The sequence below is a fragment of the Cotesia glomerata genome, unplaced genomic scaffold, assembly GCF_020080835.1.
Source record: "Cotesia glomerata isolate CgM1 unplaced genomic scaffold, MPM_Cglom_v2.3 scaffold_113, whole genome shotgun sequence".
NCBI classification, from domain to species: Eukaryota; Metazoa; Arthropoda; class Insecta; order Hymenoptera; family Braconidae; genus Cotesia; species Cotesia glomerata.
In genome coordinates this window covers 1-25,000 of record NW_025401477.1, presented here as the reverse complement: position 1 = coordinate 25,000, position 25,000 = coordinate 1, and the positions used below count along the sequence as shown (strand labels likewise).

At 31.3% G+C, this 25,000-nt stretch overlaps 4 protein-coding genes across 11 annotated transcripts; 2 read left to right on the top strand and 2 right to left on the bottom strand.

Moving 5' to 3' along the window:
* Positions 1-10,075: 10,075 nt before the first annotated feature.
* LOC123273652 (zinc finger C4H2 domain-containing protein) lies at positions 10,076-12,453 on the bottom strand. 3 transcript variants are annotated; one of them, XM_044741101.1, is made up of 6 exons: positions 12,182-12,453; positions 11,810-12,096; positions 11,286-11,457; positions 11,029-11,210; positions 10,656-10,859; positions 10,076-10,469 (listed from the first exon to the last, which is right to left on the bottom strand). In XM_044741101.1, the coding sequence occupies exons 2-6, from the start codon at positions 11,866-11,868 to the stop codon at positions 10,340-10,342; spliced, it is 747 nt and encodes a 248-aa protein (XP_044597036.1). In that variant the 5' UTR covers positions 11,869-12,096; positions 12,182-12,453; the 3' UTR covers positions 10,076-10,339. The 3 variants fall into 3 exon arrangements, with proteins under 3 accessions (XP_044597036.1, XP_044597037.1, XP_044597035.1); XM_044741102.1 differs by having other exon boundaries at positions 10,077-10,469; positions 10,647-10,847; positions 12,182-12,451; XM_044741100.1 differs by having other exon boundaries at positions 10,080-10,469; positions 10,647-10,859; positions 12,182-12,445.
* Positions 12,454-12,922: 469 nt separating this feature from the next.
* On the bottom strand, positions 12,923-17,761 carry LOC123273650 (serine/arginine repetitive matrix protein 1-like). 5 transcript variants are annotated; one of them, XM_044741096.1, is made up of 5 exons: positions 17,621-17,761; positions 15,938-16,001; positions 14,671-15,492; positions 14,382-14,539; positions 12,923-13,635 (listed from the first exon to the last, which is right to left on the bottom strand). In XM_044741096.1, exons 3-5 carry the CDS (start codon positions 15,487-15,489, stop codon positions 13,068-13,070), a joined length of 1,545 nt encoding a protein of 514 aa, XP_044597031.1. In that variant the 5' UTR covers positions 15,490-15,492; positions 15,938-16,001; positions 17,621-17,761; the 3' UTR covers positions 12,923-13,067. The 5 variants fall into 5 exon arrangements, with proteins under 5 accessions (XP_044597031.1, XP_044597030.1, XP_044597029.1 ...); XM_044741095.1 differs by having other exon boundaries at positions 15,938-16,070; positions 17,525-17,728; XM_044741094.1 differs by having other exon boundaries at positions 17,525-17,728.
* Positions 17,762-17,873: 112 nt separating this feature from the next.
* On the top strand, positions 17,874-19,436 carry LOC123273651 (probable tRNA N6-adenosine threonylcarbamoyltransferase). The gene is made up of 4 exons (XM_044741099.1): positions 17,874-18,120; positions 18,377-18,818; positions 18,888-19,066; positions 19,146-19,436. Exons 1-4 carry the CDS (start codon positions 18,006-18,008, stop codon positions 19,415-19,417), a joined length of 1,008 nt encoding a protein of 335 aa, XP_044597034.1. The 5' UTR covers positions 17,874-18,005; the 3' UTR covers positions 19,418-19,436.
* Positions 19,437-19,724: 288 nt separating this feature from the next.
* On the top strand, positions 19,725-24,844 carry LOC123273649 (potassium voltage-gated channel protein Shab-like; the record flags this gene model as incomplete). 2 transcript variants are annotated; one of them, XM_044741092.1, is given in 4 exon segments in its annotated part: positions 19,725-19,817; positions 19,894-20,318; positions 20,561-21,092; positions 23,782-24,844. In XM_044741092.1, a coding segment is annotated over 1 exon segment (907 nt), but the record flags the coding sequence as incomplete, so codon positions are not given.
* Between the last annotated feature and the right edge of the window lie 156 nt (positions 24,845-25,000).

The window sequence follows — 25,000 nt, the reverse complement described above, 5'->3', positions numbered from 1 at the left end:
AATAATCTCACTAATGCAATAGGTATGTATTTCTTCCAAGCAAACATTTACTTAATTTGATAAATTTCCGGCTAATGATTCATTTACTTGCTGCTAAAAATTATTTTTCTCTGTATAAATAATCGGCCGTTTCCTTTTTCATTATAATTTTTCCAAAGAAAATAATAAAAAAATTTTAATTGCAATTAATAGTAAACAAAAACAATTACAATTCAATGTCAACAAAAATAATGAATCAAAATAAAATATGGATAGATTATAAAAGCTCTTAAATAGAGTTTTATTTCTTCACTTTCAATAATTCCTCGTTGACAATCCGTTTGTTAATCCCGGTGAATCGTCATCGCAACGACCTCGCAACCGCAAATCCATTTGCAGTAGCACAGCCGCATAATACACAACTCACACAGCACATACGGATCTGTGTTATGTGTGAATAGAGCACACAGATGCCAATAGATGTAAACTCAGTGTTTCAATGCACGCGGAATCGAACGAAAAAGGTGGAAAAAATAAAAAAAAATAAATAAATAAAAAATAACTAAAAGTTAAAAAGAAGAAAAAACAAAAAATGAACGATTGAATCGCAACTGAGTCTATTGTTGAGCTTTTGTTGAAATTCCGTGCTTTGTTAAGTCACGTAGTCCGTAGATTCATTGGCGATAAACTCCCGTCATATTTTTGCCTCGATGAATAATATCATCAGTACAACATCTACATCTCCATCTACATACGGCGACCCACCGCGTAGTGTTGTAGCTCGTTTTGTGTCGACTACATAACATAATATATAACGTAATATAATGTATAATATTATGTATTATAACTTCTAACGATACAGCTAAGCTGTAACGAGATGAAAAATTAAAATTTTTTTCTCGACTCGTTATCTCTATCGCCGTCGTTTCATCTCTTTATTATATTTCATTTAATTATGCCAATTAGCTCTCGAGCCCTCGTAAGATGAATTAAATCTCATAAACATTGTTAGAGAGAATAATATTACGATTATCGGTAGAGAATAAATAAAGAGTTGCCAAGGAGAGGAGGGCAGAGGAAAAAGGGAAAAAAAAAAAAAAACTGAGTGAGGTTGAATGTTAAGAACTCTTTTTGAATCTCAATCAAGTTAATTCAAGTCCACCGCTTTACCGCCGACCATTTCTACCACTTTCTTTACTTTTCACCTTTACACTCTTACTCTTCTTTTTATGTATAATATATACAGGCACATAGGGTGGGATCTTGGGAAAACGAGGATATTAAAAAAATAATAAACTTTTTTATTCCAATGCCGATGAATTTCCTTTTTTGGCTTTTGGTTCTGGGAGATAAAGAAGATTCTTTTTGTATTGGTTTGTTGAACTAGGTGCGGGTTAATTTAATCGAGGATCCTGAGTTTTCTGGGTTCTTCAATCAACAAATATGAGAGATAAGTGGCTTACGAAGCGATGCGAAAGCTCAAGCGTAAGATGCGTGTGAGCTTTAATATATAAGTAAACTGAATCTATAGGGGATATCTTTAATAAAAATTTACTTTGAGTTTAGTAAAAAATTCACTTTTTAAATTTGATTAGAAATTTATATCACGTGTTGCGAACTAATTAAAAAATCATTGTGAAAAATTCAACTATCTAGAATCGAGTTTTCTAAAATTATAAAATTTTCTATAAATGTTGTAACAAAAATGGATTTGAATAATGATTATCGTGATAATTTTTTGATTAAATTGAATATTTTTCATTCTATGACACTGATAGAAGGATTTCTTAGTATTTAAGAAGATTTCTTTGTATTTAAGAAATCTTCTTAAATGTTAAGAAATCCTTCTATCAGTGGATAACGCTTATTACCCTCTTATGCCTTACTTCAGTCAATACGTTGCTAAATACACTGATAAATAAATAAATAAAGTTACTTAAAGAGAAAAATGCTTGAACCAAAAAAAAATCATTTCGAAAATTTATCTTGAATAAAAAGGCAAAATTTATAAATAAAGCAAAATTTACTCAAACGAAAAAAAATTTTTCAATTCAAAAACTCTTCTACTTGATTCAAGATTTTTCCTCTCGTCAAGTCAATTTTTGCATTCGTGTAAAAAAAAAATAGTAAGTCACAAACTTATGAAGATTTCATAAGAAATTTTATGAAAATACCAATTATCTATTATATTAATTGTATATAAACGTCTATTGAATTTTTGAAGTGGCCTATTTGCCTTTCAGCTCCATTCTCCACTGCTTTTCATCTCCAATACATACAATTAAGTTATTTCTTATTCTCCGATACAATGAATATTTGAATACACTCAGAAATTATCCAAATCAGTAAATCCTTTTCTACATTCGCCTGCAGAGTAGCACAAAGAACCTCTGCGAGTATTCAATTCATATAACGTTTCGTAGTCATCATCACCATCATCACCATTATCATCATCATCCATCCTTTCGCAATGCTCATTCAATCGAAGCAAACGACGATCAAGTGGTAAGCCAGCAGACAAAGGAACAATACCGAGGAACTGATGAAGATTGGCGTGAGTATCATTAAAACTAAAACTTTATCGTTAATCTCATAAATTTCACTTAATCACTATTAATATTTGGATTTGCATTTGCATCTGCATTTCATCCACGTATTTGTAGTACCTACACCACTTGACTTCTTTCTTTCTTTCTCTTGTTCTCTTTTTCTTTTATATTCATTTGTATACGCGGCTATATACGGTGACACCTGTTGAAGTCGGAAAAACTGCTATACTACATAGCGCTCGGAAAATAAGAATAAAGGAGAGACAAAAAACGACATAGTACGTGCTATTGGATGGGAAAAGGTCATGACTATTATTATTATTGTTGTTGTCATTATCATTATTATGTATACAACAGATAGGTCATCGGGTTGAAGCAAAGAGCGATTGATACAGATTACTAAAACGGAAAAACGTTTTGCACTGCACAGAACATTTAGTGATATATGAGTGTTTTAAAATAATACCAGAGAGATGAGAAAAGAAAAAGGCAATTTCATACAAAAGCGTTCCGGGATTTCGTGTGGGCGGGTTTAAATAAAACAAACATCCATATGGACGTTTGGTCTTTCGAATCTCCATCCAACATCCTACATCCTACATTTTACGTTCTATGTTCTACGTCCTCTATATATTTTACTCTTTTTAGTATATATTGAGATAACATTTATATAAAAATCCTTGTTACAGTTCCGTTATTAAATTATATTTGCTGATATTATACATCGAAAGAAAAGCAAGTTCAAATTTTATTTTTAATCATTTTTATGCTCATAAATATTTTCGAATTCAAATCGACATTGATACCGAATTTGAATTATTATTTTGTATCGAAAAATCAAATTGACAAGTTTCAAGTTTAATTATTAATTTTCACTGAATTTATGTAAAAACAGTTGAAAAAAATAGTAATTGCCCAAGCCAAAATTCGAATGCCAGATCTCTTAATTTCACTGAGAGAAAAAAAACTGCTTTTAATAAAAATTTCTTGACACAAAAATGTATTTTTGATAATAATTAAAAATATAATTTCTTGTCTAAAAAATTGATTGAATTGATTAAAATAATTTTTAAAAATTCAAGTAAAAGCTATTCGTTTGTTTACATGTTAGAATAAAAGCAAATATTCATAATTAAAACAGACATTTATAATATTTTGTCAATAAATTTAAATGGTTAATTTTAATAAATTTTTGAGCCAAAAAATTCTTTTTCGAAAAATAATTTTTTTTTTCTTTCATTGTACATCCCGAGTTCTATGTATAATTATCGTATGACAGTGTTTGAAACTTTCATAGTTTTATAACAACGATATTTATCTAAAATACGTTTCTCAAAAATATTAAAATAGGCACAAAATGTTTTTATCAAATTTTGAATGAAAAATAACGTCTGTAAAAGTTAATTGGATTTATTAGAATGGTGTAGAATTTATATTAATCAATATTATATCATGGAGTTTTATAATTTTATGAAACTTAAAATTGATATAAATTATATTTAAAATTTTGATAAATTAGTGAACACTGTCTTAATACAGTGAGCTTTATCTTTCTTCGGAAAAGGGTAATTCATTAATAATCCGGTCATCAACTTGCACAGTCAGTACCAGAAATGAATTATGAGATTTTCTTTCCCTTGCACATAAAGAATTTTCCTTATAAAATAGTTTTATTTGATCTCGAGTTGAGCCATACAATTTTTTATTAGATTGAATTTATCATTATTTTATTAAATTTATATTATTAGGTAATGTTGCCGGGATGAAACAAAGAGGATCAGAGGTCAAAAGGGTAGAGTTGAGGTAAAGGCAGAGGTAAAAATGTTGAAGAATAAAATACGATTTATTTTTTATCCATATATATCTATAGAGTGTTGTGGAGTGTAGTGTAGTGTAGTATACTGAGTACAGTGGATAGGAGTAAGGTACATATATAAAGTATAAAATATAAAATATAAAATCGAGTGGTCGGTAGATGCCATATCCTCGTCGATGGTGATATAACTCACTCAGCAGCGGATTCTCTGTATATGATATATAATAGTATAGGTATATCCATACAAGACTGCACCAGACTAGACTACTATACGCTTATATTCTCTATCTAGTCTATACCTATAATATAATAGTGGCTTTGATGTGCTGGCATACCGGGTACAAAACCTATTTTTTCCATTTTCCTCACTCATGATATAGTAATATAGTAGTATAGTAATATAGTAATATAATTCTCGATCCTTCTACTCCACAAAAAGTAGCTCGGCCAATGCACTACATTGGATCTTCTTTATCCTGTCATTTAAAATGGATTGTATTTCGTTGAATTGCATCATATTGCGAGAAAAACAAGAATATTTATTCTAAATATATATATGTGTATAAATATGTAGTTGAGACTATACCAGAGAAACTATTGTTTCGATGAAAACAATGTGATGCTGAGTAGAGAGACAAGTAATCTCAGTTTCTGCCTCGCTTATTTTGATCTCTCAATTGGATGCCGTATTGTCTGTCGTGTAATTTATGAAGAATATACCTACATAGCAGTCGTCTTTGTGGTGTATCTGCTTTTCACTAAAACTTAATTCACATTTTTTTCGCTCCAACCCAAAACATTCTTTATTATTATTTTCAAGTAATTTTTTTTTATTATCAAGATCGGTTTTTAACCTTTAATGAAATCGTTGAATTAATTATAAACCTAATTTTCAATTCAATAATTGACATAGCTATAACACTTTTCATCGTTGGGTGAGATTTAATGTAAATTACTTTAATGTAATTATTAAATCAATAAAAATTTCGCAATAAATTTACTGAGGACTCGAAGCGTAATTGGGAAGATACAGGTTCGATTTTTAGCTTGATTCGATCCAAATATTTTTTTCAAAATTTTTCTTGTATTTTCAATGAGTATTATATAAATTATCAAAATCAAATTATGGAATAAATTATCAACTTTTATGTGCAATGCTGTTCAATTGAATTTATTTCAAGACACAGTAACTGAAATTTGTTAGATTGCTTCAAATTTTTCTAGTAAATAATAAAAAATTGATTTTTTATACTATTTTTTTTCTTATAATTAAAAAATATAAATTTATAAAAACAAAATCGTAAAGAAAAACAACATGAAATTGTGTATTTAAATTAATAAAATTTTCAACAATACTTCAGTTATTGTGACCAAAAATTTCCCTCGGGTTTTATTATTATTCAAATACATTATTATATATTTTATTTATATATATTTTCACCATTTCTTTTGACAACACGGGTACTTTATTGTTTTTGAAATCTAAATATATATACATATTTTTTTTTATTAAATAATATTCAACATAGGCGATCGATGTCGCGCATGATTGAATAAATAACGGGTCGATGAATCTCTGTGAATTTATTCATAACACTTCTACAATATTTATTTCCTTTTTTTATTACCATCATCATTATTATTATTATAACTATCCACAGACATAAATATGTATATACTTTAATAGCGCGCGTTCATATTTTTATTATTTTAAAATAAATAAATTTCGGTGATTTAAACGATAGATACATCCTCACTTACTTTTAACTTTTGTTTCATAAATTTTTTATTGTATTTATTTATTAACACTTATTTATTGGCACAAACACAAAAGTGGTCGGTGAATCGATTAAATAAAAGTTGAAAGCTGAAGGTTGATTTTTGATAAACAGTAAAGGATGAGCGAGCATTTAAATCGATTATTGAAAATTTCAGAGGCTTGTTGTACGTGAATGGACGTAAAGTGAATTAACCGCGGACAAACAACTAGTTTATGTACTTACTCAACTCGTATGGCACTTCTCATCTGATCCACATCATCAGTGCTCCTCTCATTGCCCACTCTGTTCTCCTTCTAACTGCACACCCTTAAACCCATCATGTTATGTTCTATCATCAACAATATATACCTACGTATATACAGCATATCACATCACATTCATCCTTCCCAATACACACAACCCAAGAAGACATACCTTTGCAACCGAGAGAGCAAGCCAGAGGAAAAGGAAGAGGAAGAGAGCTGATTCAACATCAACATCTAATACGACATATTGCTTCAGCAAAACATTTAAACATCCCATTTAAAACGTATCAATACCGTTATGTTACTGACGCACTTGATAAATTACCTACATAGGTAACCACCTACGTACGTGCCGTAATCATATCCGGGTGATACGATTAAAACCGAATTGTGACGATACAATGGATATATGGATTCAAACAATTAGTAAATTTATCTCTATTTCACTATTCAGTTATTTCTATGCTGAAAAAGAATTACTTGATTCAAGAGAAAAATTCCTGAACCAAGAAAATAGTTTTGAAGAATTTCATTGTCTCAAGTCAAGTAAAATTTATTTGTCAAGAATGAAATTTTTTAGAGCGATTTTTTTGATTCAAGAATTTTTTTTTTAATCAAGTTAGTTTTTTTTAGGGCATTTTTAATCAAGAGTATATTATCTCCGATCGACACAATCAAATTTGAAATCAGAAAATACAATTCTCAAAAACTAATAATAATTTTGTTTTTATTTAAGAATTTCACATCTTTGGTTGAGAAAAAGTCTCTTCATTAAAAAAAGCAAAAAAAAAAATTAGTTATTTTGATAAAAAAAAAAATTTCTTAACAAAAAAACATATTTGTTTTCTTTTTTTTTTTTAACCAGACTCGCGTTAATATGAAAGACACAAATAGGACTCATAACGAGACTCGACTGTACTTTTCATAATTATTAAAAATATATTTTTTTGTCTGAAAAATTAGTTGGATAGATCAAAACAATATTTAATTAAAATAAAGCTTTTCATATGTTAACTTAATCTAATGAAGACAGATATTAACATTCTTGAATAAATAAAGGAATAAATTAAAATGTTTCATTTGAACAAATTCTTGAGCCGAAAAACCTTTGTCTACACAGTAACTTTTCTTTCTCTCAGTGTATCTTATTTGAAAATAGAAGCTTAAAAGTGCTCCGTTTAAAAGTAAAATTCTTAAAAGTAAAACTTTCTTTTCTTCATCTTGAAGTTTTACCTTCTTGATTCAAACTCATTAATTTCTTGAACTAAAAGGAATGATTTCCTAGGAAAAAGTGAAATTTTGAAGAGAATATATTTTTTTTGAGTCAAGTAATTTTTTTTTAGTGTATTCTATTCAAATAAACTTATTCAATAAGTTTCATAATCACAATCCACTATTAAATCTAATGGATAGACGGATCTTTTGCAAGCTAAATCTTTTATTTCTTTTTTTCTATCCATAATACTAGAGTATTCTTCTTTTATATCATTTCAATTGGTATTTTCCTAAGAATTCTATTCACTTGAATGAACTCCCCGCTTATCTGATAAATTTATTGATACTCAATTATCAGCTGAAAAAACTTTTTCATCTCTTAAACTACATTATTCAACGTAATAACTGAAGAAAAAATAAAAAACAAGAAGAAAAAAAAATTAACCAGCTTAATTAAATTAAGTAAACTCACCTTACGATTTTTCTGTTTTTATTTAATCGCCGGTGAATTACCATATAAGAGGCGAGAATTTAATCGGGTGACTGACGAGCTGCGTTGTTTATATTACACACATTACTAAGTTATCCGCACTTAATATGTCCGCAACGAACATATTTATAAGCGAAGAAATCAACGTCATTTTATATAATATTTTTCGTCGCTTTGGCTGCCTTTGGCGACAACAACACCTAGTAGAGATTTTCGCTTTACAATCAATGCACTTTGTTTGTTATTAGCATATTAATTACACTCTCTTAAATTTCAGCTTCACGATTCATTTAGCTTATTTTCATTATCGCGACTTTTGATTTTCCACATGCATTATTTACACGAATAGTTTCAAGACACTCACGTTAAAAAATAAATTAAAATTAGTTTACAATACCAAACGCTTTTGATCATTTACTCGCTTATTGTCGGGAGCTTGGTTTTAATTAACAAAAAAATTTTATTTAAAATTATTGTTTTTTAAAATTAATAAATTTTAACTCAATTTTTTTCTTCTTTTGATGATAATTAACTTCTAACTATAATACTTAATAAAATTAATATTTTTTAGTTATTTTAAGGTTTTCCCGTTTAAGGTAATTATAATTAGCGACAGTATTACTTAACGCAATATACACATATCTTTAATACAATAATTAACATATTAATATAAATCTACATACAAGTCTACCCAGAAGGAGTGCTCACGACAAACTGTCGCGAAAATAACTAAACCGTAACCATCAATGTTTTGATATAGAGTAGTTGCAGCAAGGCGACAATCTTTCGTGCCATTTTATACCTAATCTAGATCTAACAAATTAACTGCAGTGTATACAGTGCGCTTGCACGGTTGAAGGCATGAAAGTGATATTGTATAGAATAATACTAACAGAATATATAATATATGAGAAGAGAAGAATACAAAGTATAACACAATAAAAGAAAAAACGTCCTTGACCTCATCTAAAGAAATAAACCCGAGTACTTATTTGTTCCATTATTATTCTCTCGATAACTCTTTACTCACACTCGCTACAGGTATACTACTAGAGTTACTAAGGTTCTATCCCTCAAGTTTTCACCCATAACGTCTTTGCCAGACCTAATTCGCCTTACACCAGTTAAAACGTTAATTATTACTCCACACCCGCTCAAGCTAACACGGAATATACCAAATATAGAATATATAATATATAATAAGTAATTCGATATCATCCTTAAAAACCGGGTGCAACGCTATCGGCGTTTGTTACGTGCAAGTACATCGCGTGATATGCAAGTGAGATACCTAAATTACTGTAGTATTGAGAAAATTTATCCATACACTGTAAACTACTATACACAAATTTATTCATAAAAATAAAAGAATTTTATATTCTTTGTTAAAGCTCGAGCTTAGTAAGGAAGCATGAACGCGATTTAACGATCTATTAATAAGCAATTGATTTATTAGACTAGTTTTACATTATTTGAGTTATCTTTTTTTTTTTTTATTTATTTTAGTACAAAACAGATTTATGATAAGTGTTTTACAGTTATTGAATACTTATGTATTATGTATTATTCAATTGAAAATGAAACAATTGAAACAATTAGATGAGTGTTATACGTTTAAAGTAATTTATCACGCTAATAAATAAACATTAGTAATGTATAATGTACATTTACATTGCTTTTGTTTGTTATTGATTTTAATGTAATTAAAAATAAATTATAAAAAAAAAATTTTACTATTATTTACTGTTGTCAGCAATTGTCTGATTTAATAGACATAAAAAATTATATAAAAGCTACGGGTTTCTATAAATTTTCACTAACGTTTTTATCTTACTAATTATTTTTATAATAATAATAATAATTATTATTTCTGTATAAATGCATATCTATATATAATTAGATATATATACATTGATATATCAGTCTTCGAGTAACTAGAAGACATAACTTTTAATTAACTAATTTAATTTACGTTAAAATTATTGTTAAAATTAATTTATCGGTTATTATTACTCACAACTGTTAGTGAGATCGTGAGATTAATTAAGTAGTCAAAAATATTAGCAAAAAAAGTAATACTTGATAAGTAATTATACCGAGAAAGAGTATCAAAAAAATAAAAAAATTATAGTACTTAGCGCAATTGCTTTTAGTTAAAAACTCTGAGGATATTTATGAAATAAACTCGGAATAAAAATGGAGATAGAATTAAATTAAATACAATAAAATAAAAATAAAAGTGAAGTTCAATTATGAATTTATAATTAATCCTTCTTCTTTGGTTTCTTGGGATTACGCGAACGTGATTTAGCTTTGCATAATGGACAAATTGGCGCGTTTCGATGTATCTGCTGATGACAAGACAGGCAAGACTTCATAGGTGGCGGTTGTTGCCTGAAGGAAATAATTTAATTATCAAATTAATTGATTGTTTAGTAATTATCCGCTGTCAGGCATTATTATTTATAATTGAAAAATAATAATAAATATAAGTATAAAAGTGGAGAATAATTATGCCCAAACTTGCGGATATTAGAGTGAAAATAAATTATATAAAAAATTGAGTTATACCAGTGGTACCTGAATGTTGGAGCGGGTGGACCAGTGGCTGGAGGCAACGGTCTTGGCTCAGGTTTACTAGGCCCCTGAAGTGGCTGAGGTGCCAAAAATGGCGTCGAACCACCAGGATGTCCAGGATGACCATGTAAACCTAACGGTTGCATTAAGTCTTCTCCACGGACCTCCACTCGCCATTCAGCTTTTTGCATCGGTCTGTCAAAATAACTATTAATAAAAAAATTTTATTAAATATTTTTTTTTTAATAATTAAATTTAAATTTTATTATATAAAAAAATTTCGTTAAATAAATATCGAAAGTTGAGTTATAGTAAATCTGATGATAATTTACTTGAATCTAATTACAACTAATAACTAACGAATAATTATACATACTCTGGAGCAATTAAATCTGTTTCAGTCTCATATAATTCCGGCAGTCTCTCTAAACCTAAGTATTCTCGTCGCATACGATCAATGTCATGTTTAAGCGGCTGGTACTCATTGTTGTGAATTAATTTGGCATGTTCTCGTGCGCGGTTTCGAGCTTCTTCTGCTTGTTTTATTACGGATTCCATCTACAGACAGACATTTTATTATAAAAATGCAATATTATTCTCATTTTTATTTATTTCAACCTATAAAAAATTTACCGCATTAATGTCAGCATGTATTTGACGCAACTCTTCAACATGAGCCATTTTTTCTTGCATAAGTAAATCCATCTCTTGTTTATACTCCATTAAGCATTTATCTTCTTGCTCTGTTTGCTCAACTTCTTGTATAATTCTTTGCTTCATCTTCTCCAGCTGTACTGTTTTCGATCTATAATTATAAAATTTTACTTTACGGCCTTATTTTTTTCTCATTTTTTGTATTACTATTTCATAATCCAGTCTACTATTTGAACGAACAAAAAAAAATAAAAAAATGTAAATCCGTCTGATTTATTTGAATATTAATAAATGCCCAGTTATTTAAAATAAAAAATAAATTTAAATTTATACAGATTTAAAATCCTAAAGATTTTCTCAACAGATGGTGAGTTATTTTCGAGATAAAATTAATGACAGAAGGGAGGGGCATATTTCCCCTTCTCCTTGTAAATTCAATTTCAATTTTAAAGATTAAACTAAAAACAATGTCATATAAAATGATAAAAATGAAAAACAATTACCTGATATCCTTGAGAGCTTCAAGTTTTGCAAAAATCACAGTTGTCTCAGCAGTCGACATTTTAACGCTACGAAAACTTTTCCAATTATCAAATAAACAAACTCAAAAATAAACTTTAGTTAATTACTTAATCAATAAAAATTTCAGCCAAACGTCAGAAACTTAAATTTTATTTTAATTCAATTTAAACAATCGCGCTTTCTGCAAACAATCAACTGAACAATAAAACAAGTTCAATTGTTAATCTCCACTCCCGTTAAACGCGATGTAAGTATATTTTCATTGTCTCTGAAATATAATTTACACCGTATTAACAAAAAATAATCCACAATTATCGCTTGATAAATATTAAAAAATATTTAAAGTAACTCACCAATACAATAAATAATGAATTTTTACAAGTACTTATTCATTTTTTTGGAGTTGTGATCATTGAAATTTCATCTGTACTGAGATTATTTGTCAAGATGCAGCATCAATACGATGGACCCGACGCAATCATTAACAATATAAAGCTACCTCTTCTTTTCTCTTTTTCTGTGTACTTGTGTAGCCTCATCTTTCTTCTCTATCTCATTCTCATGCAGTTTGCATTAAAGGGTCCAGGCATCAACTATATGTGAATGAGTATATAAACTTACCAAGTTATTTTATCAACCATCACCATTTTATTTTTGATTGTGATGATCATTTTCGCCGCATGGTGGCGACTCTATCGTCTTCAACGCTAAATATTTATTTCTGTTAAAATTTCTTATTAATATTAATATATAAAAAATAATGAAAATTAAGTTAGCCGACACTTAAAAATTTTTAGAATTTTTTTTTTTTTATTAAAAAAGTTATTGCAAAATAATAAAAAAAACTTTTCATTTGTTAAAAACTTGAAAAACTCTAAGTGCAATTTTTAAAAAATATTTTTTACTTCTAATTTAATAATTAAAAAAAATCAAAAAATTAAAAACATCGGCTAACTTTAGTGTTATTAAAAAATGATACTTTTAAATTAGATAAAGAATAATTATAGCTTATGTTATATTTATTATATATATATTTATAATATAATGTTTACATCTGTATTTTCATTATATATAATTTTATTTAATTTTTTTTCTTCAAAGCATTTTATAAGAACAGGGGTCTCATGATGAAATTTGAGCTGTAGTCAACAATTGACATGACATCGCGAGCTAAATAGTTATCAATTCGTTAATTAATAAAAATGAAACAAAAATTAATAATAAAATAAAGCAATTTAATTAATGGACGACATTCAAACGTCTTCCGCGTCGTTTCTGTAGCCTCATTCCGCCAGTAATTATACCACCGCGTTCAGTAGTGCCAATACGTTCTGAGATCGGGATTCCTAGGCCATCTGACGGTCCACTAGGGGCTCCGCGACCTAGGTGACTACGGAGACCGCCTCGATTGCCGTGACGATGACCTCCAGCACGGCCAGGTCCGTCATTGTTACGTCCGCCGCTTGTAGCCCATTGCTCATAAAAACGCTCAGCCTCCAACCATTCTTGATACTTGTACCACCATTCCTCCCACTTAACGTAGTCATCGAGAGTCAGGTCTCTCAAATATCCGCGGGCTTTGTAGTAGTCATATCGGACGCGAACGTCGTCCCAACAGTCTAGTCCACGGGGACCTTGTGCGAGTAAAGTTTCTGGGTAATGTCCAGGTGGTGGTGAATCATATCCTAATCTGGCAATTCTTTCTTCACCTTCTATGACGACTTTCATTGCGTTTTCACCGTCTTTGGTGATACGCATATTCTCCATTTCTCTTCTGTCTACGCTCCATTGTGCCATTTTACCAAATCTGTTGCAAAAGAAATTTTATTAGTACTTCAATCGTTTGATAATTTATATTTGTCAAATATTTTATGACATTGAAATTAACAGACATCTGACAATTTTTTTTTTTTTTTTTTTTTTTTTAAATTATTGTAAAGAAAATAAAAAAAAGTTCCATTTGCAATAATTTTATAAAACTCTAAATATAATTTTTTTTTAATTACTTTTTTAAGATAAATTTATTTAAAAAAAAAAATTATAAGATGTCTACTGATTTCAACATCTAAGTATTATAATTTTCTTCAGGTTGATCGGACTCTACGGCAATTTAATGATGAAAAACTAAATTTTCAATGTATTTTTAATCGACATTAAATTTGTATGGAATAATTAAAATAAAAAAAAAACTGTTGAAGAGTTTTTATATAATTAATTATTAAAAGTCGGACTTTTAGCATGTAGTATATAAATAAATATTAGCTTAACACATTCACTTTAAACAATCTCATTGAATCTACTGAAGATAAGAAAACGAAAAACAGTTATTTATACAAAACGCTTGTTGTAGATTATTAAAATTAAAAAAAAAAATTCTGAAGGACTTCGTTGATTTTTTAATAGAAAAAAATTTTATTTACAAAATAACAATGAGTAAAAGTGAGCTAGCGATAGTCTATTAGAAAAACAGTACTAGCGAGTAAAAAAGCTAGCTACATATGTGTCTGAATAACCTTTATTTTAAAAAAATTATGCAATATAACTAATAATTACCGTTCTGACAAAGTCATTCGTGGAGGACCAGTCTGTGAGGCATTTGATGAACTATCACTATCTTCACTACCAGAAGATTCTGCTGGCGGTGGATGGACAAGAACTGAAGACACTGGATGTGCTGAATGTGTTTTCTCAACTTTAACAGGTCTCCGCATCTATAAATCAAGAATAAAAATATAATTAAATATAAAAAATCTTAAATGAAATGATTTATTATAAAAAATCAATTGAAATTAAATTTTTAATTCTGAACATCCCCTTGGTCATGGAACCAAGTGATGATTACCAAAGGAATAGGATCAGGTACCCGTGGATCTTCAGGCACCCTACTATTGTGATGTTTCTCTTTGCGGCGTGCCCTGGCTTCCTTGGCTTCTTTCTCCTTGAGGGCCTTGTACTCTTTGTGGTGTCTGGAGGAAGGCGGCTGGGGTTCAGGCGGTGGAGTACGCGGTCGCGGCATCGGAGGCGGCGGCCTTGTCGCCGGTCTTGTGGCACGTGACGGGACAGCGGCCCGCGAACTTGACGCGGGAATTTCCTTCGGGTGTGCTCGCTGTCGTACCGGCGTTATCGACCTCGATCGTGATCGTGACTGCGGCACAACGCGACGACGTTCCCTCGGTGAACAGACCGAACACGAGCGATCTGAGCAGGTGCTACCGGTACTCGGACTACGCGCCGGGCGTTGCTTGCTGTTGTGAGTACGTTCTCGCGGTGATCTTGGACTACGTGCTCCACCTCCTCCTCCTCCTCCTCCACCTCCGCCTCGAGGACTGTGTGGGCTTCTTGGTCGAGGACTCCGAGGACTTCGAGGGTGGTTACGACTGCTGCTGGTCTCACCACTCGGTGCGCTACCACCAACGTATAATTCTTTGTAACCACTGTGGCGCCAACGATTCGGATCACGTTCTTCCACTTCGAGTAATTTTTTGTTCCAATAGCTCGTCGACTGCGATTCACGGGCTTTCCGCATCACGTTGTCTAGTTCCTTACGTTTGCTTGAAGATGGTTCTATGTGTGGTCGTGACCCAGACATACTCGCGTCCATTCGTAGTTTACTGGATCCACTGGTGTTGCCGCGTCTCCTACTGTCGTAATCTCGTGACATCTTCTGTAATTATTTTTATTAAATTAATTTTTAAATTTATTATCATTACACTTTTATTAATTAAGCATAATATTGAAATTTAGTAGTAAGAAAATATTTCTGTGAATTTACATTCATAGTTTTTTGAAATTTTTTTTTCTTTTTTAAAAAATCTTAAAAATTGACAGATTTTATTACACTTGAAAAAAAAAAAAAAAGAAAAAAATTATTGGAGCAAGAAAATTATTTTTTAGAACTTATTTTTTAAACAAAATTAAAAAATAGTCAATAGTCTGCTGATTTAGGGTTTATGATTTTTCTTGCATTAAATTTTACTTAATTTCAAAATTTTTTTCTTGATTGAAGGCTATGAAAATCTTCAAAATAATTTTCTTGGTTTTAGAATTTTTCTCTTGAATAAATAAAAAGTTTTTTTTTCAGTACTAATGAATATTAATTAAAAAATTACCTTTGATGAGATGAATAAAAAGAATCGAAGATGTAGCGTAGATAATCAGCCTTCTTCAAAACGCCTGCGAGAGTAGTGAAGTAGACGTTAGTTCTCATTACACGATTGACCATCCAAAACGATAATATTGTTGCTTTATAATTCATAGAACAGAATCATCATTCATTCCAGAGTAGAGGTTTTTTACCTCCATAGATACATTAGTTTATATATTTTTATTTTTGATTTTTAAACGCGACTAAAGATTCTGGATTCTATTTTACTGAAGCAATATTATTATATATGTATAAATCCTTATCTTAATTTATTAACTGTTACGAGTATGCAACACCTCTGATCGCCTGACATAGCCTGTCTATCAGCGATCCATGAAATTCCATGCTTTTAATACAAATTATTACCGGCTGACCGGCTACCGGCGATTCGACGAGAGTTTAGCGGTTAACGCGGTCATAATTAATTAGTAATTTTAATTACAATTAACTTAACGACTGAAACATTATCCGGATAATGTGCTCGCGAACAAAACGACTCTCATCACCCCGATGATCCGGAAATAGCACGAGCGTACCAAAATATCTCATTGGCACCAAACTTGTCAATTAAAAAAAAAAAAAATTGTGAAGAAAGCACAACTTTTTATTTTATTTTGTTTCGCCAGAACAAGTCAAAAAATTTTTTTTTGACCTGCTCGCTCTTTCTTACCGCGGTCAAGTCCCGTATGTTATCATGGTTCCGAGGTACTGACACAATCTCACCATTTTCACGCCGACGATAACATTGATAACAGCAAAAACATAATTTAAATCAATTAGTTTGTCAATTTTAAAGAAAAGTATTTTTCTTTCCAAAGAAATTGACATTTTTTTCAATCAATAATATTACAGTGTCTTTTATCTCTTGTACATCATGTATCAGCAACTAAGGAATGTCAAGCAACTCAATTATCCATATATACATAAACATTTAATTAAAAGTAATAAAAAATGTAGGATAGTGTAGAGAAATGATAATTTTTAATTTATAAGTAATTAACCGTAAACACAACATTGTTCGCGTGAAGCTTAACGTTAATTATTGTCACCAGAAACAGTTTACATATTTATAATACATATTGTTAATATCGTAAACAATATTGTACATTAAATAAACTTGCATGCAACTAAATGAATTGTCCAGAGTGGTGTGTGCTCAGCAAAATTTTTTTTTTCAACTTTTCTTAAATTACATATTTTTGTGAATGTTACACAAAGACCCGTGACGCGCAAATTAATGACGCCCGAGATGTAAAAATGATATGTATATACATATATACATATATATATATATATATATATATATATATATATATATATATATATATATATATATATATATATATATATATAAATATAAATATAAATATAAATATAAATATGAATATGAATATAAATACATATATTAATATATATTTGATTTCATTTTTATCAGATATATATATTTATACTTAGGTATGTAGATATACATATATGCATTATATATAGCATCGCGACGAGCCACATAAGGGGCCAAGTGTTAATATTTTTTTTTGTTGGTTACTGCACTCACGTTTTAATTACTTATCACTCCGGCTACAGCAACAATCTGAGTAGCATTAGACAATGCTGTTCATAGACATAAACTTCGCGTATTATTTATACTGACCAGTATACCGCGAGATCAATTAAACAATGACAATCAAGGATCACCAGAATTTTTTACGTCAACTCTTGTCGTCCAACGTCAAGGATAATATTGTTACTGTAGATGACAATCAGCTTTTACTTTTGATTTGAACCCTCAAAATAGAACCTTTAAAGCCTTAGCTACGGTCGGTCAATTTTTATTCCCGGGTTTTTAAATTGTTGACATTTTCTTCGTGGCGCTCAAGTCTCGTTCTGTTGTCATCCGCCGTACTGTTTATTGTTATTGTTATTACAATCATGTAGGAATGTTATTGTTGATGTTATTGCCTCTGAATCGAATATATTTGACAGGTTATAAAATTTCCAATATTTATAATAATAATTGAAGAAATAATTTTTTAAAAATGGTGATAGCGATTGGGTTTGAAGGAAGCGCCAATAAATTGGCTGTTGGAATAATTCGTGACAATGAAGTACTTTCAAATGTCAGACGTACTTACATTACACCGCCCGGTGAAGGTAATTCATCTTGATATTTATTTTAATTTTTATTTTTTAATACTAAAATTAATTTAGCAGATATTTGATCATTTTAAGAATTTTTTAAACAAATAAATTATGGCAAAAAAAAATTGACATTTAAAAAAAAATGCAATTTTTTTAAAAATAACTTTTTGGAACAAATTTTTTTGTTTAATAAAATTTAAAAATTGTCAAGTGACTGCTAACTTTAGTATCATTTTTTAATTGCTAATTTTTATTTTTATTTTTTAAGGATTTTTACCAAAAGAAACCGCAATCCATCATCGTACTCACGTGCTGGAAGTCCTCAAGCAAGCGCTAAGTGATGCTAAGTTAACCATGAAGGATGTCGATGTAATTTGTTACACCAAAGGACCTGGAATGGGAGGCCCGCTGACAGTTTTAGCACTTGTCGCGCGAACGGTCGCGCAGATGTATAACAAACCCATGGTGGCGGTTAACCACTGTGTAGGGCATATTGAAATGGGAAGATTAATCACCGGAAGCAAGGACCCAACTATTTTGTATGTCTCGGGGGGTAATACTCAGATTATTGCTTACTCACGTCAGAGATACAGAATTTTTGGGGAAACAATTGATATTGCTGTCGGAAATTGCCTGGACAGATTCGCCAGACTTTTGACGCTTTCTAATGACCCTAGTCCAGGGTACAACATTGAACAAATGGCTAAAAAGTAATTTTATTTTAATATTACTGTTAAGTTATTAAATATTGAAATGATTATTTTAACTTTAACTTCTAGAGGAAAAAAATTGGCGCCTTTGCCATATGTTGTAAAAGGAATGGATGTTTCATTCTCGGGAATTTTATCTCACATTGAAGAGCGATTGGATGATTGGCTCAGTACTGGAAAATATACAAAAGAAGATTTATGCTTTTCATTGCAAGAAACAACTTTTGCCATGCTTATTGAAATAACAGGTAATGATAAATGGTTTATTTTGATGATAAATTTTTTAAATGAATGATGAATTTTTTCTTCTTTTTTTTTTTATATAAGAAAGAGCAATGGCTCATGTAGGTTCATCGGAAGTACTGATAGTAGGTGGAGTTGGCTGCAACGAGAGACTCCAAGAAATGATGGATGTTATGTGTAAAGAGCGGAATGCAAAATTATATGCAACTGACGAGCGATTTTGCATCGACAATGGAGTGATGATTGCAGTAGCTGGATTACTGCAATACAAAACGGGGAAACCGACTCCCTGGAGCGAGACCACCTGCGTTCAAAGATATCGCACTGATGATGTTTTTGTATCGTGGCGTGAATAAATAATATTTATATAAAGTAGAATTTTTGTTAAGACGAATTCATGAAGTTAAATTAAGAAGTAAGAATTGAGATTAAGATTGATCGTTGTTTAAATTAATTTGACGTAGTATAAATGTAATTGGTTGAGGTGGTAATCAGCTGTCATTCAGAAAAATGTCCGATGTGATCAAAGATGCAAAGAGTAGGGTGTAGAAAGTAAACTATATTGGCCAGGCAAGCGCATTGCTGGCAGTTGTCCAAGTGAGCGCCTCGTCATGAACAAACATGAAGCCAGCAGTAGAACCAGCTGAGCGGTTTAGTCGTGTAGTCCCGTCCTCGGGGATTACGAGCTCCGCTTCCTTGACCAAATTAAAAGTGTTTGCTTGGCTGATATGTATCTATATATCTATATAAATTAATGTAATATATATATATAAATGTATAAGTTTTTTTTTTTGAAAAACTATTTTTTAATTTAACTCTCGACATTTCTCAGATCTGTCATCCAGGGTGTTTCGTATACTAAATTGAAAACGTCGTGTGTTTAACTGATGGACGGAAAAAACATATTATAGAGAGTCGGAGTTGAAAGAAGAACAAGTTTAAAGAGATTTTAGATAATAGTACGGAAACAAGAAATAAAAACTAGAAAGAGACTGAGGTAGAGAGCTTAAGAGAGAGAGAGAGCTTAAGAAAGCGCGCGACGCGACCCGTTTCAAGGGGCACACATGGCAATCGATAGTGGAGCAAATCGTCGTTGCTCGCAGCGCCCATGAAACAAGTGGTAAAGCACGTTTCGCAAGCTCCGTCGACTAGAGCGTTGATAGTTTACTCGTGACGAAATAATGTTGGGCTTACGAGTGTGTGACGTGATGTTGAATGCGATTCTAAAGAAGAAACCAACTAGTACTTCTTAAAAAGGTGAGAGACCCAGGATAATCCGAGTTTTTAATACTAAAAAAATAAAACAAATCAAAAATATATAAATAAATATTTTGAATAAAAAAGAAATAATAACAACAAAGTCTAAAATAAAAACTAAAGAATAAAAAACGAAATTAATTTTTTAGTGTTAAAAATAAAACTTTCATGTCTATTTATATTTATTCATTTTCTTGATACTTATTTTTATTTATATTTTTTTTTCTTTTTTTTCTTTTTAGACGACAATATTAATGTGGCTATAGGGAAAATTTAAAAGCAACCCATCGTTCTATTTTGAAAGTTTTTGTTTTTTCTTCGCTTCGGTTTAATCTACGAGACCGTATAGTTGATTTAAACAAAAAATAATAATATATTGAAATACATAAAAAAGAGTATAAGTTTGTGTGGATTTTAAGTCACGGCGATCGCGCAGTACTGAACGAACACATAAAGAAACGTAACCACGGAGCTTTTTTTTCTGTTACCAAATCATCGTAGAGTATATAGTGTAGTATAGATACTTATGTAAAATATAAAAATATATATAAATAGACGTATACGTATATACAAATGTTATACACATAAAACAATACGATCGATGAAAAGTTATGTTGATGTATTGACACTGAATTGATTTATTATTTATAACGAGTACTAGTTATTAATTCTACATCTGAATCATGTGGATCGTATCCCTCGTGGGTAAACGTTCGAATAAGGGTGAAAATCGATTGTGCTATGAGAACCAATCGCGTCGTCGTGAACTTTCAGGTATGTACACATCCGCTTTGGTCAGCCTATACACTCCCCTAAATTATCTAGATATCTAGATGCATCATTCTCTTCACTTGATAAAGAGTTTTAGAGGTGGAACTTTTGTTTACCCAAAGCCACTCGATCCTTACAAAAAAATTTTACGTCAGAGTTGATTTTTTCTTCATTTATTTAAGCGAAACTTTTAACAATTTGTCATTCAAACTATGACCGTGTCAAGCAGTAGCATTTACCCTCGAGATAACGATTCTGATTTGTGAGCATGTAGGGCAGGAAAGTCCTCGGAAGTATAAACCGAGCTATCTCTGGCCTTGTGGGGGTCGAATCGTTGAACTCACTGTTCTATTTAGGGCAGTGGAGCACCACCCCTAATCTTCTGCGGCTGTCTATATCTTTTTTTCTGTTACAGTGTCTCCGTATTTGTCTATGTATTTATATACAGTTAAACTTATACGTATAGATGAGACATATCGATAGATCTGTATGTATGTATGTATGACACGTATATTATAAGGGTAAATAGATAAGAGGAAATTTCCTCTTAAGTGTTGGGGTAAAAGCTGTATAATAATATCACAGCAGTCGTTATGACTTTACTATCAACTCCTATTGTTGCTCGTTCATCTCATTTTTTGCTTTTATCTCGACGACACGCTGGTTCGTGTGTAATGTGTTGGTGAATGGAAGCTGTTACGTGTATCGTTTTATTTATGCTAATCCCCTTTGAGTGGAGGGGAAGAAGTAGAAGACGAATGGAGTAAGAATAAGACCAAGAAGAAAAAGAAGAAAAAGAAAAAGATAAACAAAAAATAAAAAGAGTACGAAGTCAAACGTTTAGTAGTGTCATAAAGTCACTTAACAGCTATTCATTTATTGTTATTGATCAATGAAAATTCAAGAGCACATCTAAGATTCTAAAAATAAAAATAAAACCGTTGGGATAAAATTATCATACGGTCATCAGAGTGCTATATAGCCTTGAGTATGTACAAATAACATTGTGTGTAACTTTACGAAACGTCAATAATATCTTACGTCGGCTAAATATCTGTCTTGAATTTTTCGAGGGCTGATTTCCTTAGCTACAAATGCCAATTGGACCGGAATTGAGTCCTGTATGCAAGTTAGTCCCTCAACTTAACTGGCAATGAACTGTCAAACAAAAAAGTTTTTTCTTATCCTCGGTGTATGCATTTTAGCAATACCAGCTTGCATCAGCTTGCAGTAGTATAAAGTAGTATAATAGTAGCTACGTAGCGTAATGTCAAGCTAAGAAATTTACGACCCGAAAACCTACCAGTCGGTATTTGATGCAACGCCAAAATCCATGCGCTATAAAAAAAATTACCGATGAGAGTAGAACAAGTTGCGAGTCAACCGGAAAAAACATTAATATTTGGAGCGGTTTTTATAGTTGATTTTTATATATTACATCACTGACATTTTAACTGTAGCGATAAATTTTATTTGGTTGTTTATTTTATTAGCTATTTCTTTATAATTTTAAGGGTGGTTAAGTTACCCGGAGCGTGATTAATGGACATAAAGATGAAGATTTAAAAGAACATCCGGGTTTACTGTAATTCGACAAGGTCATTCGTGACTAATCTGCGATTAAGGGCTCTTAAAATTATCACTGTTATGTTATGTACTCAGGAAAATAATAATTTTCTTCAAGAGTTTGATCTAACAGATTCCAAGATTGTTATAAAATAATTTTTTAAATTCAAATCTGATGATGTGATTTAGAGGTAACTAGTTCAAGGGTACGCTCTGTTAGATTGAGAGTACGTGGCTAGGAAAGCAAGTTCGTGGTGTTAGAAAAAAATGCTGCCTAGTTCAGAATAAAAAGCATATATAATTATTATAATAGTAGAGCAGTTGTAATTGAGTATGCAATGTACAGTATACAATACGGTAGGCTCAGAGATGGTAGCTATAATTTATAACAAAGCGTGTTCACGAGCAATCAGATAACAGGGAGTGGTGGTGTATAAACTTGTAACATTTCCCAGTAATATAACGAGGGATATTTGAAGGTTGTAAACAGAGTTGTAGAGGATATTGATCGTTCTAAATGCTATTGCATTGACCAACTAAATTTAAGTATAGACTAACGTCACCATTAAATAATAATCCTTAACATTTATATATATGTTTTAATTCTTAAGAGTGTATTTGGTATTCTTCCGGTAGCTTCGTACTTTCAGCAAACTTTAAGTAAAGAGTAATAAAATTAAATTGAATAACATTTGGTTAGATGAACAGACTTGTTACTGGGTATTTATATACTAATATATAAACTTTTTTAGTTTTTGATCTTTGTTCTTTATAACTAATTAACAACACCTTCAATGAGATTAAATTTTCCATAACATGTGGAGAATACTCTGAGTTAAATAATAGGCTAACTTTTAGATAAATTTTTAATTATAAAGTCTAGATATTAAAATAATAATAATTAATAAATTATTAAGTAAATTTTTGTTTTTTTCTTCTTTAATTAATTTACATACAATAATTATAATTAAAAAAAAAAAAATTCATGAAAAGGGAGTAAGGTTTTAAAAACTGAAATAAAATTCTTCCGATTGAACAATAATTAGCTTGAATAAAAAATCTTAAAGTAGTTTAAAAAAAAAATCTAAAAATTTATTAATAGTAAAATATTGTTATTTTATTACAGATTATGAGGTGGCTCAGAGCTACACTGTTGACGGTGGCGGAGAGGTGCTGCGCCGACGGATGAGAGCCAGGTGCTGATCAGGCTAGCCGCTAGTCGATCTGTGTGGTTATCCTGAGCCGCAATAACAATAGAAAACAAATACAAAAGGTTCATCTGATGCTGAACGAGCGAAGATACGAGGAAGACGCGGGAGTGGATGCGGATCGCAATGGCAATGGCTATCTCCCATACCACCAGGCACCAGGGCTCGAGGGGTTTAGCTTTGAAAGTGACAGGACAATTACTTCAAGCGCGATGGCATCCTCTGGACAAGGTGGTCTGGGAACAGGAGCAGGAACGGGAACGGGAACAACTGCTGGAGGTGCCGGTACAGGAGGAGTCGGGTGGAGCAAAGAAGTACGTTACGCACCGTTTGCGAGTGTCAACTCGGCGCTACCATCGGCATTACCACCGGCACCGGCACCGGCACCGCCGCCACCACCACTTCCTCTTCCTCTTCAGATGCAGCAACGGACTTACTCCCGATCCATGACCTCACTGCCCCCAGAGCCTTTCATGATAATGAGATCAAAGGCTTTGAATAGACGTGTATCGATAAACGTCGGGGGCGTTAAGCACGAAGTATTGTGGCGAACTTTGGAGAGGTTACCGCACACGAGACTCGGACGTCTTCGAGACTGTAACACTCATGAGGCAATAACAGAATTATGCGACGACTACTCGCTTATTGACAATGAATATTTTTTTGATCGTCATCCGAAATCTTTTAGCTCAATTTTAAATTTTTATCGTACTGGAAAACTCCATCTCGTTGACGAGATGTGTGTATTGGCGTTTAGCGACGATCTTGAGTATTGGGGAGTCGATGAATTGTATTTAGAGAGTTGTTGTCAGCACAAATATCATCAGAGAAAAGAGCATGTACACGAGGAGATGAGGAAGGAGGCTGAGTCGTTGCGGCAAAGGGAGGAGGAGGAATTCGGGGACGGCAAATGTGCGCAATACCAAAAGTGGCTATGGGATTTGCTTGAAAAACCCACCACATCAATTGCCGCCAGGGTGAGTTTATCTTTATCATTTTATTTTACTATAAAAATTAATTAATTAATTAATAACTATTAACAATAACATTTAACATTAAACTTATTGCACATAACAAGTACTTACATCTTCAACATTATCAACACTCCAGTTCCACGCAAAAGTTTTGATCCATCAC